Here is a 12,717-nt window from a genome sequence, read left to right as displayed (position 1 = left end):
TGGGTTGCTTGCACCCTCACTTTACTGTCTTTCACTTTGTGCCCCTTGTGCACTCCACTTTTCCTTGCTTTCTCTTTCTTTCCGTGTACTGCTTTACTTTCCGCTTTCAAGCAGCCACTCACACTCCAGCCATTCTCATGCACCTGGGTTCTTCTCATTTATCTAGCGAGACTCACCCAGACAGCGCAGCGCCGGGGAGCAGCTGCCCAGGATATGGGGCATTAGGTCAGGGTCTTACCACCTACCCCTCAGATACCAAAGGGACCGACAAATGTCCCAGAGGAACGAGCACTGGCCTGGACCCGGCCAATAAGCAGCACCTCACCTTCCTCCAGCTTCACAGAGACACAGCTCCTTCACCACGCTGTGACCCCTCTGGTACACCGGGCCAGCGCCTCAGCGTCTTGTTCTCCACTGGTTCTCCCAGGCTTTTTGTGTTGCTGCCGTCACATTCTAACTAGCAATCCCAGCTCACTCGTACTTCTTGGCAGAATCACAACTTTTGTATCTGAAATGATTGGCAAGTGGAGCCAGGCGTAAATGGTTTGGGTTGATTGCCTGACTCGATCAGTGGGACAGACTACTAGTGGACACTAAAGTAGTAGGCCTCTCCCTGCCTTCCTATGTTAACCTTAGGGGAATTCTTTACTGCTCTTGATCGCCTCTTCCTCGTCCCAGTACATGTTGGAAATGGGGAGGGGGATACAAGACTAATGGAGATTTATGTCTATAGATGACATTATTATAAGACGATTGGCAAAAGAAAGAGGGAAATTCCCTGGCACTGTTTTTATATAATACATGTGATTCCCTTTGTGTCAGATTACCCTCTACCACAAACACCCTGACATGGCACTCGGCAAGTACTATAAGTACTGTTTGCTGTGCCGACCTTCTGCGCATTTCAGGACGTGGAGCCGGGGCGTTTTCTGTCTCTTTCCTGGACCTTTTTGTGGACAATTGCCTGGACTAAAAGAAATAGACAAAGGGCTTCTACATACCTTGGCCACACCTCCCCACAAGCCTGCCCGGATTGTGCCTACATTATCCCACGTCATAGTGCACCCGCGCGCGCACTCGGCAAGTACTATAAGTACTGTTTGCTGTTCGCGGGCCGCGTGGTCCCAGTCTCAGGTATTAGTTACATTCTATTACAACCTCCATTCCCTTGTATTTAGTTTACCTTTCCATTTTGTGTTTTGTACTTAGTGACTAATTGTATGATTCCTTACACCTTGACTACCAGCATGCCGCCCATCCTAGAGATTCGAACGAAATTAGTAGAGGCTGGGCACGAAAACGCCATGAGAAAATTCTTACTCCAACCTCGACTAACAAGTTTATTACCATGTGTGGGGCGGACTACAACTCAGCGCTCACAATCAGTTTCTGATGGCATTCAACTGTACCCAACTGGAGGGATTAGGTCGGAGGATAAGAGTTACTCTGACCATCCACTCCCAGCAACACAAACAGTGCCAATGAGGGCCGATGGTGCAGACCAGCCGTCTGGTCCTCTAATTCTTAGTTCCATGCCCGCAACAATCTCTGATATGCCAACTCGAGAAACCAACTCGTATGGTGCTCCCACTGACAATACACTAATAGCAGCCTGCGCTACAGGTGACTTACGACCTGTCACAGCCCTTCTCCTGGGAGACAACATGCCACAACCTGTTCAGTGTTCAGTTCTGGCCCAACACAAACTGAGACAGGCTTATACTCATTTAACTATGATTGGAGAAATAGAGGAGGAGGATCTAGAATTTATGAACCTCTCGAATCGAACTGAGGAGCGTTCAGAAGAAGTTCTATATGTATGTTCAAACACCAGTGATTTAATTCAGTTAGAGCAAGGTTTCAATAGCCACTTTGGCACAACTGACGGAATTCTATCACCTGTGCTGCCTCATGACAATACAGTCCCACCAAAATCAATGGTATCTACTGTAACACACCCGGCTCCCCTCCCCGAATTAACTGAAGAAGCAGATTCTTTCATAGCCCCCACTCCGAGACAACCACGTTTTGACCAAGGCTCTAGAGTATCCGATTTCTTTCTTAACCCCAATCACAGAGAGAGATACTCATTTCCAGAGGCCCCTGCTTTGAACAATACGTTGGCAGCAATGAACACAGCCTTGTTAGCTGTGGCAAAACTATACAAAGGGCTAGATGCAAAAGTCTCAAAACAGACTATCTGTCTGGAGCATCTGCTTTCCATATATTCAAAAATCATAACACGACCCAAATCGTCTGATCAGATCCAAGAACCATCGAGATCAAAAATCACTCAGGCGGCTTGTACACAAACAATAGATAGTAACTTTATCTCACATATAGGAATAGAATCAATTCAACCCAACCTGCCTATGGCACCGGTGTCAGACCAACCTATCATTACAATTCGAGACACTAGCACCCTTGATAGTACTACCAAGACATCTGAAGGCTCTATCATGGTATCATTAACTAGTCCTAAAGAGGCCCCTACGTCCGAGTTGGTCGGCGTAACAATGTCAAATGGTCATGCAGCTGTTCCAGTACCTGTTGTTAGCCTCAAAACAAGCCAATCTTCTTGTACCTTAACGTAAAAAAAAATGTATTTGAGGTCTTAACACGGCAACTGCTAAACCTACTACACTACGGCCCACTAAAAGAAGAAAACTCCATGCCGTCAAACCCAAAACTTCTGCAACAAAATCAATGGCGGGGAAAAAACGGAAAAATCCTGGGGACTCAATCGATCAGATGAATACATCCATATCTGATATTGACATCCAGAATCCTGAGGCGACTCCAATGATTGTACCGGTGGACCTGCACAAACCATTGGATGATCTAGTGCAGATGGTTGAAAGCAATAACGCACAACGAGATTCCCGGTTAAAAAGCTCCGAAGCAACTTCCCTGGTCTCCTCAATTGCTGCTGCACTAGCATTAGCGGAGTCTCTCAATTTCCCAGCTGGAGGAGGCCAGAATGCCCCCATATTGATGGCGATTCAGACGCAGGTACAGAAATCTATTGAATCATATCTGAAGTGTTTGCCAACTAAATCCTCTCAGATAGCAAGGCAAGAACACTGCGATACCATGCATCCAATAATCATGGGCGACCAGGTCAAGGCTTATTTTTCACAACCTGATAGCAGACAAGTTCCGCAGTCTGATGGCCAGTCAATCCAGAGCTCAGTGGCACAGTTAGCTCCGCCAAAAGATGACTGTTATGCGAAAAATGTGGAGGAACAGATTAGAACCTCATTGGAGGCATATTTGACACGCAATACCAGTTCTAATCTACAGTTGAAGTCTTTACATCTGCCCCAGATTTCTGTTCTCCCTACTGCCCTTGTCCCTAATCAGACCTCAGTTTCCCGACAGGAGCTACGCGAGGAGATCAAGGCCTCTATTGAAGCCTTTATCCAACAGTCAAATGAGATTAATTTATCTAAACTGACAGAAAAAGGGTTTCCCGTGCTTAAGCCCCTAATACATGGGCCCCAGGCAATTATTGCCAGTCACCAAGAAGGAAGGGCCTGTTCCCCGGGAAGGCTACCAATGTTGTCGAGAGATCGTCTAGCACAAACCAAAGCTAAGCAAGACTCATCTCACCATCGCTTTGTAATTAAATGCCGAGAAGCACCATTCAAGTCTTATGATTTGAATCGGTCTAGCATTCTTAACATCTGTGCAGAAATCCCTGCTCTGTCAGCCATCTCATCATTGGATATTGAGCAGATTGAATTCACAAACCATACTGACCTGTCGGTCGTCCGCTTATATATTCGATCCTCATTGGTAGCTGAGACCCTGTGGCAGGCTAGAATGGCACTTTTTGACTTAGGGTTCACTCTATCACAAGAAACAATGCCTGATCCTTCAACATTACAGGGTCATATGTCACGCATATTCACATCAGCCTCCAATAGCTCCTCTCATCAAGATTTAATGGATCAGACCAGACACGCATAACTATGCCATGATACTAAGGTTTTGACTTTGATTTCTTGGAATACACAGGGTCACAGCCATCTTAATGCTGTAAGAAATGGGGATCTAATTGACAGTGATATTGTGGCCCTCCAAGAAACGTGGCTTGTCTTACAACTGGTCTGGGACTCACATACCATACTTTTTACTCCTGCAAAAAAAGGTGTTCAGGGCAGACCCAAAGGAGGACTTATAGTAGCAGTAAAAAAGACCTGTGGTCTAGAGGCAACCAAATGCAAGGTTCCCTCTGAATCATTTCAGGTGGCAAAGCTATCCAGTATTTATCAAAGAATAGCCATTGTCAACATCTACTGGTGTAGTAACACATTAGCCTCAGAAGAGTTCTTTAAACAACTGGTGGAAATATTGGATGCACTGGCCACCGACACCACCTTGACATACGTTCTGATATTGGGTGACCTTAATCTACATCTTATTTCAGAGGGGGCTGTTCCATTACCAGAAGATGAAATAAAATGGTGCTCAATTATGACTGAGCGCAACTTCATGATGGTAAATGGCAATGTGAGGGGGGATTGCCCTGCCCAGCCCACCTGGCACAGAGGCGCACAGCATGCTATAATTGATTACATCTACATTAATGTCAGAATGTTTAATTTAGTACAAAAGTTCCAAGTGATCAATACTGATCTAAGTGATCATCACAAACTCAAATTGTCATTGCAGATTAATGATACTGAAACGATGCATTGGTTTAATATGAATGTAACGGGTGCTGTTCTAAACAACGGGAGAAACAGATTGTCCTGGAACAAAGAGAAATTGAGAACTCTATATCATAACCTAGAGACCATGTATCAAAGTAATCAGGTGGTTAAAGATTATACAACTGCCATATAGATGTTTACTCGAGTTACCACTAATGATGGGCTGATTAAACAGCGGCATACTCATACCTATGATTTAGAAATAAAACATCGAAAATCTGACCTGAGACAAGAAATTCGATGTATACGGACATCGCAGAGTTTTGATATAGCTAAAAAAATCAGAACAGCTAAGCGAAATTACAAGAAATGGCTCAGAATAAGAAGAGCCAAGTTGTATGAAGTAGAGGGAATAACTATGCTAAAACAACTAGTTTCAAAATCCACAGCTGGCAACTGGGCCCTGCTTAACCGTACAGCCGATATCCGTCAACATGTAGCCCAAATTAACTCGATTTCATCTGAGACATGGCAGTTGTATTTTCAGAAACTATATCGCTCTCCCTTCCCCGACATGCAATTAAATCTCAATCTGCCCACAGCTCCAAAGGTACTCATGTTTGATATTGATGATCTTAAACAGTGCATATTGAAACTGAGCTTGTCCCGGGCGGTAGGCCTGGATAGGCTGCACAATGCCATGTTAAAAATGCATATTGATGAATGGACAGGTATTCTCAACCGTATTTTCAATCAAGTACTGATATCTGGTGTTTTTCCCGAAACCTGGAAAAAATCCATTATTCTCCCGATTTTTAAAAAAGGCAATCAGGAGAATCCCAGATCATATAGGCCTATAGCATTACCGGACTGTCCTGACAAGTTATTCGCCAGACTTCTCCTGAAAGAATTTAACGCATGGCTACAGAGTATTAACTTGCGAGATCCATATCAAACGGGTTTCTTACGAGGGACAGGCACTGGTATTAAATATCATCACCCTATCAAGCCTCATACAGCGAGCCTATCAAAGGAAACACCCCTTATATCTCGCCTTTATCGATTTTCAGATGGCGTTTGATGCGGTGCCTAGAGAACTTTTGTACAAAAAACTGGTTGATGCTGATTGTCCGTGGCACATCTTAAAATGGATAATTCAACTATACACCAATACCACCATCCAAGTACGACTCACTAACGGTGGCTTATTAACTCCTCCTATTCCAACAGCTAGAGGCCTGAAGCAAGGCTGTTTACTAGCTTCAGCCCTGTTCAATTTCTTTGTTTCCGACATCCAGCATAATTTCAGCAAACTGATATCTGATTCTCCGAGGTTAATGGGAGTTCAGATTCAATGGCTATTATATGCTGATGACATGGTCTTAATGTCGCACACTTCTAAAGGCTTACGCCAATTATTAGGTGCCCTCGATGTCTACACAAAAGCAAATGCTATAACAATCAACATTGCTAAAACAAATGTCATCCAATTTGGCACCAAGAAACAAAGTCTAGCTCAGTATCATTGGCCTCTTCAAAATAGTAAGATTATGGTTACTAATGTCTATGTATATCTAGGCATCGTCATCTCTAATCTATGTGCCTTTGACCAGTATAACAAACAAGGGCTCCATAAACTCCAAATGTGCATCTCACAAGCTAAGATCATTAAGGCGAGATATTGCAAATTTTCTCTCCTACCGATTCTTACATATTGGTACCCGTCATCTTATGGTGCTGAGACCCGACACATTATGTCATACACCTATTGGGCCGTCAGAGAAGGTCGATTTTGGAGGCAAATCTTACAGCTACCAACCTCGCAGCCCTTACCACCTGTAAGACATGAGTTGGGGTTAATCTCCCTATACGCAATCTATAAATGGAACTTATATGCCCTATACCGCAAATGCCTCCTAAATCAAGCCACAACAGGAATCTCCAAAATCATATCCACGTACCTACTAAATTCTATGGATACCTTCCCGGAAGCATGGCGACAAAAAATCCAATCAATTCTAGAAAAAGCTCAAATAGAACTTTATTAGTAGAGAACCCAGATAAAGCAAAATCAAAAATCTGGCAAGTTGACTGGATTCGTACACGCCTTGCCTGTGTAAACTATAAACATTTTGAAGCCTTTCCATTCGAACTCAAATGCTATAATTCTGTGGCTGATTACATGGTGAGATCTCCCAACTCAAGCCACCGGAATGGATTTATGAGATTTAGGCTAAACCTGTGGTCGACCAATGATGTGGTCAATCGACGGGTCAATGTCGATAGCCAATTACCCTGTTGATTCTGTAAGCAACATCCAGAAACTCTCCACCATGTGTGTACAGAGTGTGATAAACTATCGTCAATACGCTATGCTCACTTCAAACCCTTATTCATGTTCCAAGAGATCCTAACCCCGGAAAGCCTATGGGTCTTATTATTTCATACTAATAGAAAAGCTGTAAGGTATGCTGTGGTTAATTATTTACATCATCTCAAAATACCGATGTATGCACTATCAAAATGTTGATTTTTTTTTTTAGCAAGACATACTATGTAAGATCTACTGCTGAAACTCCACAATGACTAATGTGTTAATCTGTCTACATGTAAAGACATAATTACTTTTCATTTTATTGACATGGTTGTATGTATCCTAAATTGTGTAAATTGTGTAAATGAATTTTAATTTTCATAAAAGTTGAAAGGTCTCGACTTTGGTAGAGACCGAACCAACTTAAAAAAAAAAAAAAAAAAAAAAAAAGATAGTACTGGTCTTCATAGTACTTCCTATGATCTTAACTAGGGGAAGACAAAGAAGTGTTGGAATTGAAGTTATGTCTTTGTCTTATCTTCTCCTCCCCTTTGCCAGGTTTTTTTCCGGGGTGACATGTTTGCCTCTTTTTTGGGTTAGGGACCAGGGGACCTACATATCCCACAAAGGCAAATGGGACGACTTCACCTACCGACTCGTTGGGATACTGTGCCTTGCCTGGGGTATTCCGCTGAGTGCAACCCCGGTCTCCCCTACCCAGTTGATCCTACCTCTCTTGTCTACCCCCAGGGTTGGGATCCAAAAGGATGGTCCTCCCCAGGCCACCTGAGTAGAGGATGATTCTCGGGGTCCACATGGGAGAATACCCTTAGGTTTCTTACACACCACACAGTTATTTTAAATGGAAAACACCCACATGTTGCTTCAAGCCTGTGGACTCACTGGCAGACTTAAAGGCGCGCACTGCACACTACTCTTTTGTCAGACCCAGTGGTGCCCAATGGCGTAGCACAAAATGTGGTTCCCCCCCCCCTGCGAGCCAATCTGTGGGGGCCCCCCATGCTCCTTAAAAAAGCACAGGGCATGCCACACCCTGGGCCGGCCCGGGCCACCACATTTCTTAATCCCCATAGAGTCCTTTTGGACTCTATGGGAGGGAGACACGGAAGCACCGGCACCATTGCTAACGGTGCCGGTTCTTCTGCGAAGGGTTTGCCTACCACTGCGCCTGGCAGGCAAACACGTAGCTTGCAAGTTTGGAAACAAGGGTGCCGATGAGCTTACTTGAACCCTTGTTTCCAGACCGGCAACAATGTAATGAGGCCCAATGTGTCTGTTAATTGTTCACAAAATAGAGTTCCCTCTTGGAGCGAAACATTATTTGACTATTGTGTGATAATTGCTGTAATGTTTCTGGGTAAGAACTCAGAGTGTAGCCCTCTCCTGTTATGATGTTTTAAGTTGTCTAACATTACCATTTCTTTCCTCATCTGGTCTGAGGATGGGGAGTCTTGGTATGTGGTGGTCTCTGCCTGACCTCGATGTAGGCACTAAGTTGTCAGACCAGGACAAACATACATTGTACTACACTGGAGGCGCTGGTGAGATGAACATGCCCCAAAAGGCTCATGTCAGCAATACCATAGTGGCACCTATAAGTAGTCTTTTGGGCATAACATCCCCAAGGACAAGGATGTTTCCATGCGTTTAGCGTTGTAGTCCCTGGAGAAGTTTGGGCCAGCCTACATTGAAGGGCTACAACCCTTGTGACACCTGCGAAGGAGAAATATTAAAAACACACAGACACCATGGATTGCTTACACACTGTTTTTGTTTGTGTTTTCCTTAATGTATTACTGCACTTTCCTGTTCTCTGTCAGCAGGCTGTACCTGTAGCCCAGGAGACACATGTAATGTTCAGTGGGGCGAGACAGTGGCAAGTTCTTCCCCAGGGACTAGGACAGTGCTCTGGGCTGGGACCGAAAAGAGATGGGAAGAAAAATGTTAAGACAGTTAGAACCAAAAGGAGAGAGAGAGAGAGAGAGAGAGAGAGAGAGAGCAGCTGAGCAGAGTTGCTTCTGGGGGGCCTGTTGTCAGCAGTTGACCCGTCAGTATCTCACGTTGAGGGGATCGATGGAGGTTGACTCCTACACATTAATTCCAATATAGAGGGACGTCAATAGGGAAGTCCAGTCAGTGATATAGTGTTTCCTCAATATGGCCATGAGTCGCGTCACAACGCTATGTGATGACGTCCCAAGATGGCCGCTGCCATTCTAAACATAAGGACAGCTTCGAGGGGAGGTAAGACGCGTTGTTGCTCTCTTGTTATCTGCCTTTTCTGCTTCTCCTGCTGTTGATATTGACAAATTTCAAGGGGATCCTAAAAAAGTCAAAAGAATTCCTGGATACCTATATGATGACTTTTTCATTTAGGCAGACAGCCTTTCCCAACAAACAACTCAACTTGTCATAAAGGATATTGAACGATTTTCAGAGATTTGTTACAAACTTTTAGAATATTTGAGGCTGTCTGGAACACACCTATTCAGCCCAGGAAGTTATTCCTGATTGCCATCAAGGGCAATCGGATGTGTTAACATACACTGTGAAGTTCATACAGTTGGCCTTAGAAACAGCTTGGTCAAACGAGACGTGTTTTACACTTTATCACTGTGGGTTGCAAGATGAGATTATACATGAACTGGCACGAAAACCCAGACCTGCAACCTTTGAACAAATAATTCAGTTGGTACTACAAATTGATGGATGACTGCAAGAAAGACGGCAGGAACGTAGAAAGAATTGGAACTCGCCATAGCCCTGCTCCATTTGATGCTACAGTATCCCAAGACTCCCCTGAACCTTTACAGGTCAGTAGTATTTGACAGCTAAAAGGATTATACATGTATTGTGGCTCAGCCAACCTTCTCATACCAGCCTGTCCAGTGGCTCCTCCTCAGGGCTTTAAGTGGGGTAAGAAATTGAGGGGTGGCCTGGTTTGGGCCGTGGCTTGCATGATGGGTGTGGCCTAAAAAGTACACAAACCATAGTAAGGTACGCAAAGAAATATCTATTTTTTTTTTATTGTGTATGATTACAAAAATATAACCTTTCACAAATGTATAAACAAAAAGCATAGATGTGCAAGAAAAGAGAATTAATTACAGCTAAAAAAAACAATTTAGCATCCAAGCCAGTTAAAATGGTATTTATACGGTATTTAAAAAGCAGAGAAAGGAAAAAAAGAGAGAGAAATCCAGGGAGAGTTGGAGAAAGGGAAAAAGAGGAGTGAAAAAGCAGAAAGGGAAAGAAAACGAACATAGAAGGGAGGAAGAATAGGGGACACATAGGTGAGGACAGGGCTTCGCAAAAAAGCAGAGAGGGCATCCACAGGAAATCACTTGACCAGAGACGGAGGGCCCCAAACGAGCAACCTTTTCCATTCTCTTCCCCTTTCCATTTTACACCCAGAAATGGTTGTGTACCCAGTATGTCGATTCAGACATAAACCTCCCAAAAAACTGTTGCCTGAAGATTCTTGTGCCCTCGCACTCCATCATCAGATGTTTGATTGATTGGTTTTCTGGCTTGGTGCAAAAATGACACAGGTTCACAGCTGAGGCCCCCAGACCTCTTCTCGCCCAGACTTCCCCTGTATGTAATATGTTCAGTCTCAGTATCAGGAATGTATTCCTCGACCTACAGTCTGGGAATTTTGTTAAGTATTGGCTGAGGAAGCCCAGTTTTTTTTCCGTCATTTGGAGAGGGTTTGGGTGTGGCCCTGATCTTATTTTCTCAAGGGTCTTGATCCAATCCATTTCCTCCCATTTTTTTTTGGCCTTTAATGGATTTACCTCTATCAGATTGGGGTCAATATCCGCATTCACTTGCCACTCTTGCACCAGCGACTCAAGCCTATCCAAGTGTTGAGGGTTGCCAGCCTGAAATAAGAATTTATAAAAGAAATATATAAATGTATGTAAGCATCTATATATTTGTTTGCGTACCTTACTATGGTTTGTGTACTTCTGCAAGCCATCTTTTATAAATATAGAAATATGTGGCATATTCCAGGGCGTGACATATCCTGACATACCCTTAGCACCTGAGGCAAATGTTCTCTTCTGTGTCGCTGCGTGCGACTTCGCGTGGAAAGATAACTGTGGGACTTGGCCACTTCTTGGTACACCCCCCCTCTCCGGGTATATTCCTGGTAGTTATGAATTACTAACAACACCTGCGGCATAACCTTTACAGTAATTACAAATGTCACTACTCAGCTTATTCTTTGTGGCTTAAAAAGGCTGCAGGTTTTATTACATATATACACTCACATTTATTCCGTTGTAATTCATGACTGTCGATACTGCAAATCACTCCTTGGTTATATTAATAATCCTTGGTTCCAAACAACATATTTGCAATAAAACCATTAATCCAAATCACACTTTGGTTACATTATTAATCCTTGGTTCCACACACATACTGCAATAAAACATTTCTCCTTAAGCAGCAACCAGCCGACTGAAGAATCAGACTTGTCATACTTCCCCCTCAAATTGTTAATCTCCATATTGTATTAGGCCAAAGCACCCCAACCAAAATTCTCATTCGTCTACCTACCCTTGCAGGAGTTACCAGGCTGGGGGCTCCGTTCAACATTGGAAAACGAAATATTGTTGCGTAAAAGGAAAGGTAAAAACCTGCACTTAACTTCCCTGCTGTACCCGTAACTACCTGTCCTGGGGCCATTAATCACACGCAAGCGACTAAAGTCGCACCCCAGGTAAAAACGGCACAAAGCAGCGCTACGACGGCAATGAGTCAGGTGTGATCCACATGATCTCTCGCCAACAAAGAGACAATGCCCAAATCCCATTAACATAGCTTTTATGCACACTGTACCACATCACGACAGTTGGAGAAAGTTTTCAAATTTAATGAGGACACTTTTTTTTTTATAATTTCACATTTTGCCACAAGCTAACTTAACCAACGAAACACACTATTCCCTTCAATGGGTGCATTGATCTATACCGTCCAAACTCGGCATCAGCCGCGGCAAGCGATTCCTGAATCTAACACAACCCTCATTTACCGTCCTATCAATAATGGCGCACTCTGCTACAGCCTCCGACATGGCTGACGTGCCCCCTGTAGGAAACTGGGCTTAGACAACACCCTTTAACAAAGCCAACCGATTAACGGCTTACCTCCACAAAATCTTCTGCTAAACGAAAGTCCCCGTAAAACCAGCAGAACAGACACGTAACAGCGAACTCCCATCACAGAGACACAGCGACACGTAAGGGCAACCCCCATCCGAGAGGGACACATTCCGAATAAGGCTGCTCTCCATGGGTCTCGGCGGCCGCTCAGTGGAAAAGAGGGCCCTGCAAAGGCGGGTCACCTTTTAATACCTGGAGAGCAGCCCGCCCCATTACTGGCTGCCCTCTCCCCTTCCCCCTTCCAGCCCTTAGTTGGTTTTACAGGCTTCAGCTCTTTCCATTGTTCTTCTTCCAAGGCCGCAGCCCCGGTTAAACGTATGCCTCCCCGAGGATCGTCTCCGCCTCCCACGTCATCATCGCCATTCTTGCGTGAGGGCTGAAAATGGAAATCTGCATAACAACTTAAAGGAGCCCTGTACAATGCAGAAAATCTATATTTTGCGCAGTGAAGGGGTACCCAAAGGGGCCACGGCCACCCTTATAAAAACGCTGTCCCAGGACTGGCCCGCCCAGTGCTTAAAGTGGGCCGGGGCCTGCGGGGGCCGGGCCCCGG

At 44.3% G+C, this 12,717-nt stretch overlaps 1 protein-coding gene across 5 annotated transcripts in view; it reads right to left on the bottom strand.

Annotated features, from left to right (window-relative positions):
• LOC138487891 (NXPE family member 1-like) overlaps positions 1 to 12,477 on the bottom strand; it is a 391,648-nt gene extending 379,171 nt beyond the window's left edge. For 3 of the 5 annotated variants that reach the window (XM_069614512.1, XM_069614511.1, XM_069614513.1), the window contains exon 1: positions 12,150 to 12,477. Coding sequence is in view for 4 of the 5 variants with exons in the window: in XM_069614511.1 (XP_069470612.1) it covers positions 12,150 to 12,273 (124 nt within the window). In the remaining variant the exon portion in view is untranslated. The remainder of the gene's footprint in view (positions 1 to 12,149) is intronic. The other 2 variants (XM_069614514.1, XM_069614515.1) reach the window with 1 other exon arrangement.
• Positions 12,478 to 12,717: the final 240 nt, after the last annotated feature.

Source organism: Ambystoma mexicanum, chromosome 9, assembly GCF_040938575.1.
Source record: "Ambystoma mexicanum isolate Mex_15411 chromosome 9, UKY_AmexF1_1, whole genome shotgun sequence".
NCBI lineage: Eukaryota > Metazoa > Chordata > Amphibia > Caudata > Ambystomatidae > Ambystoma > Ambystoma mexicanum.
The sequence above is the reverse complement of the archived record's forward strand: the minus strand, read 5'-3'. Positions and strand labels throughout refer to the sequence as shown.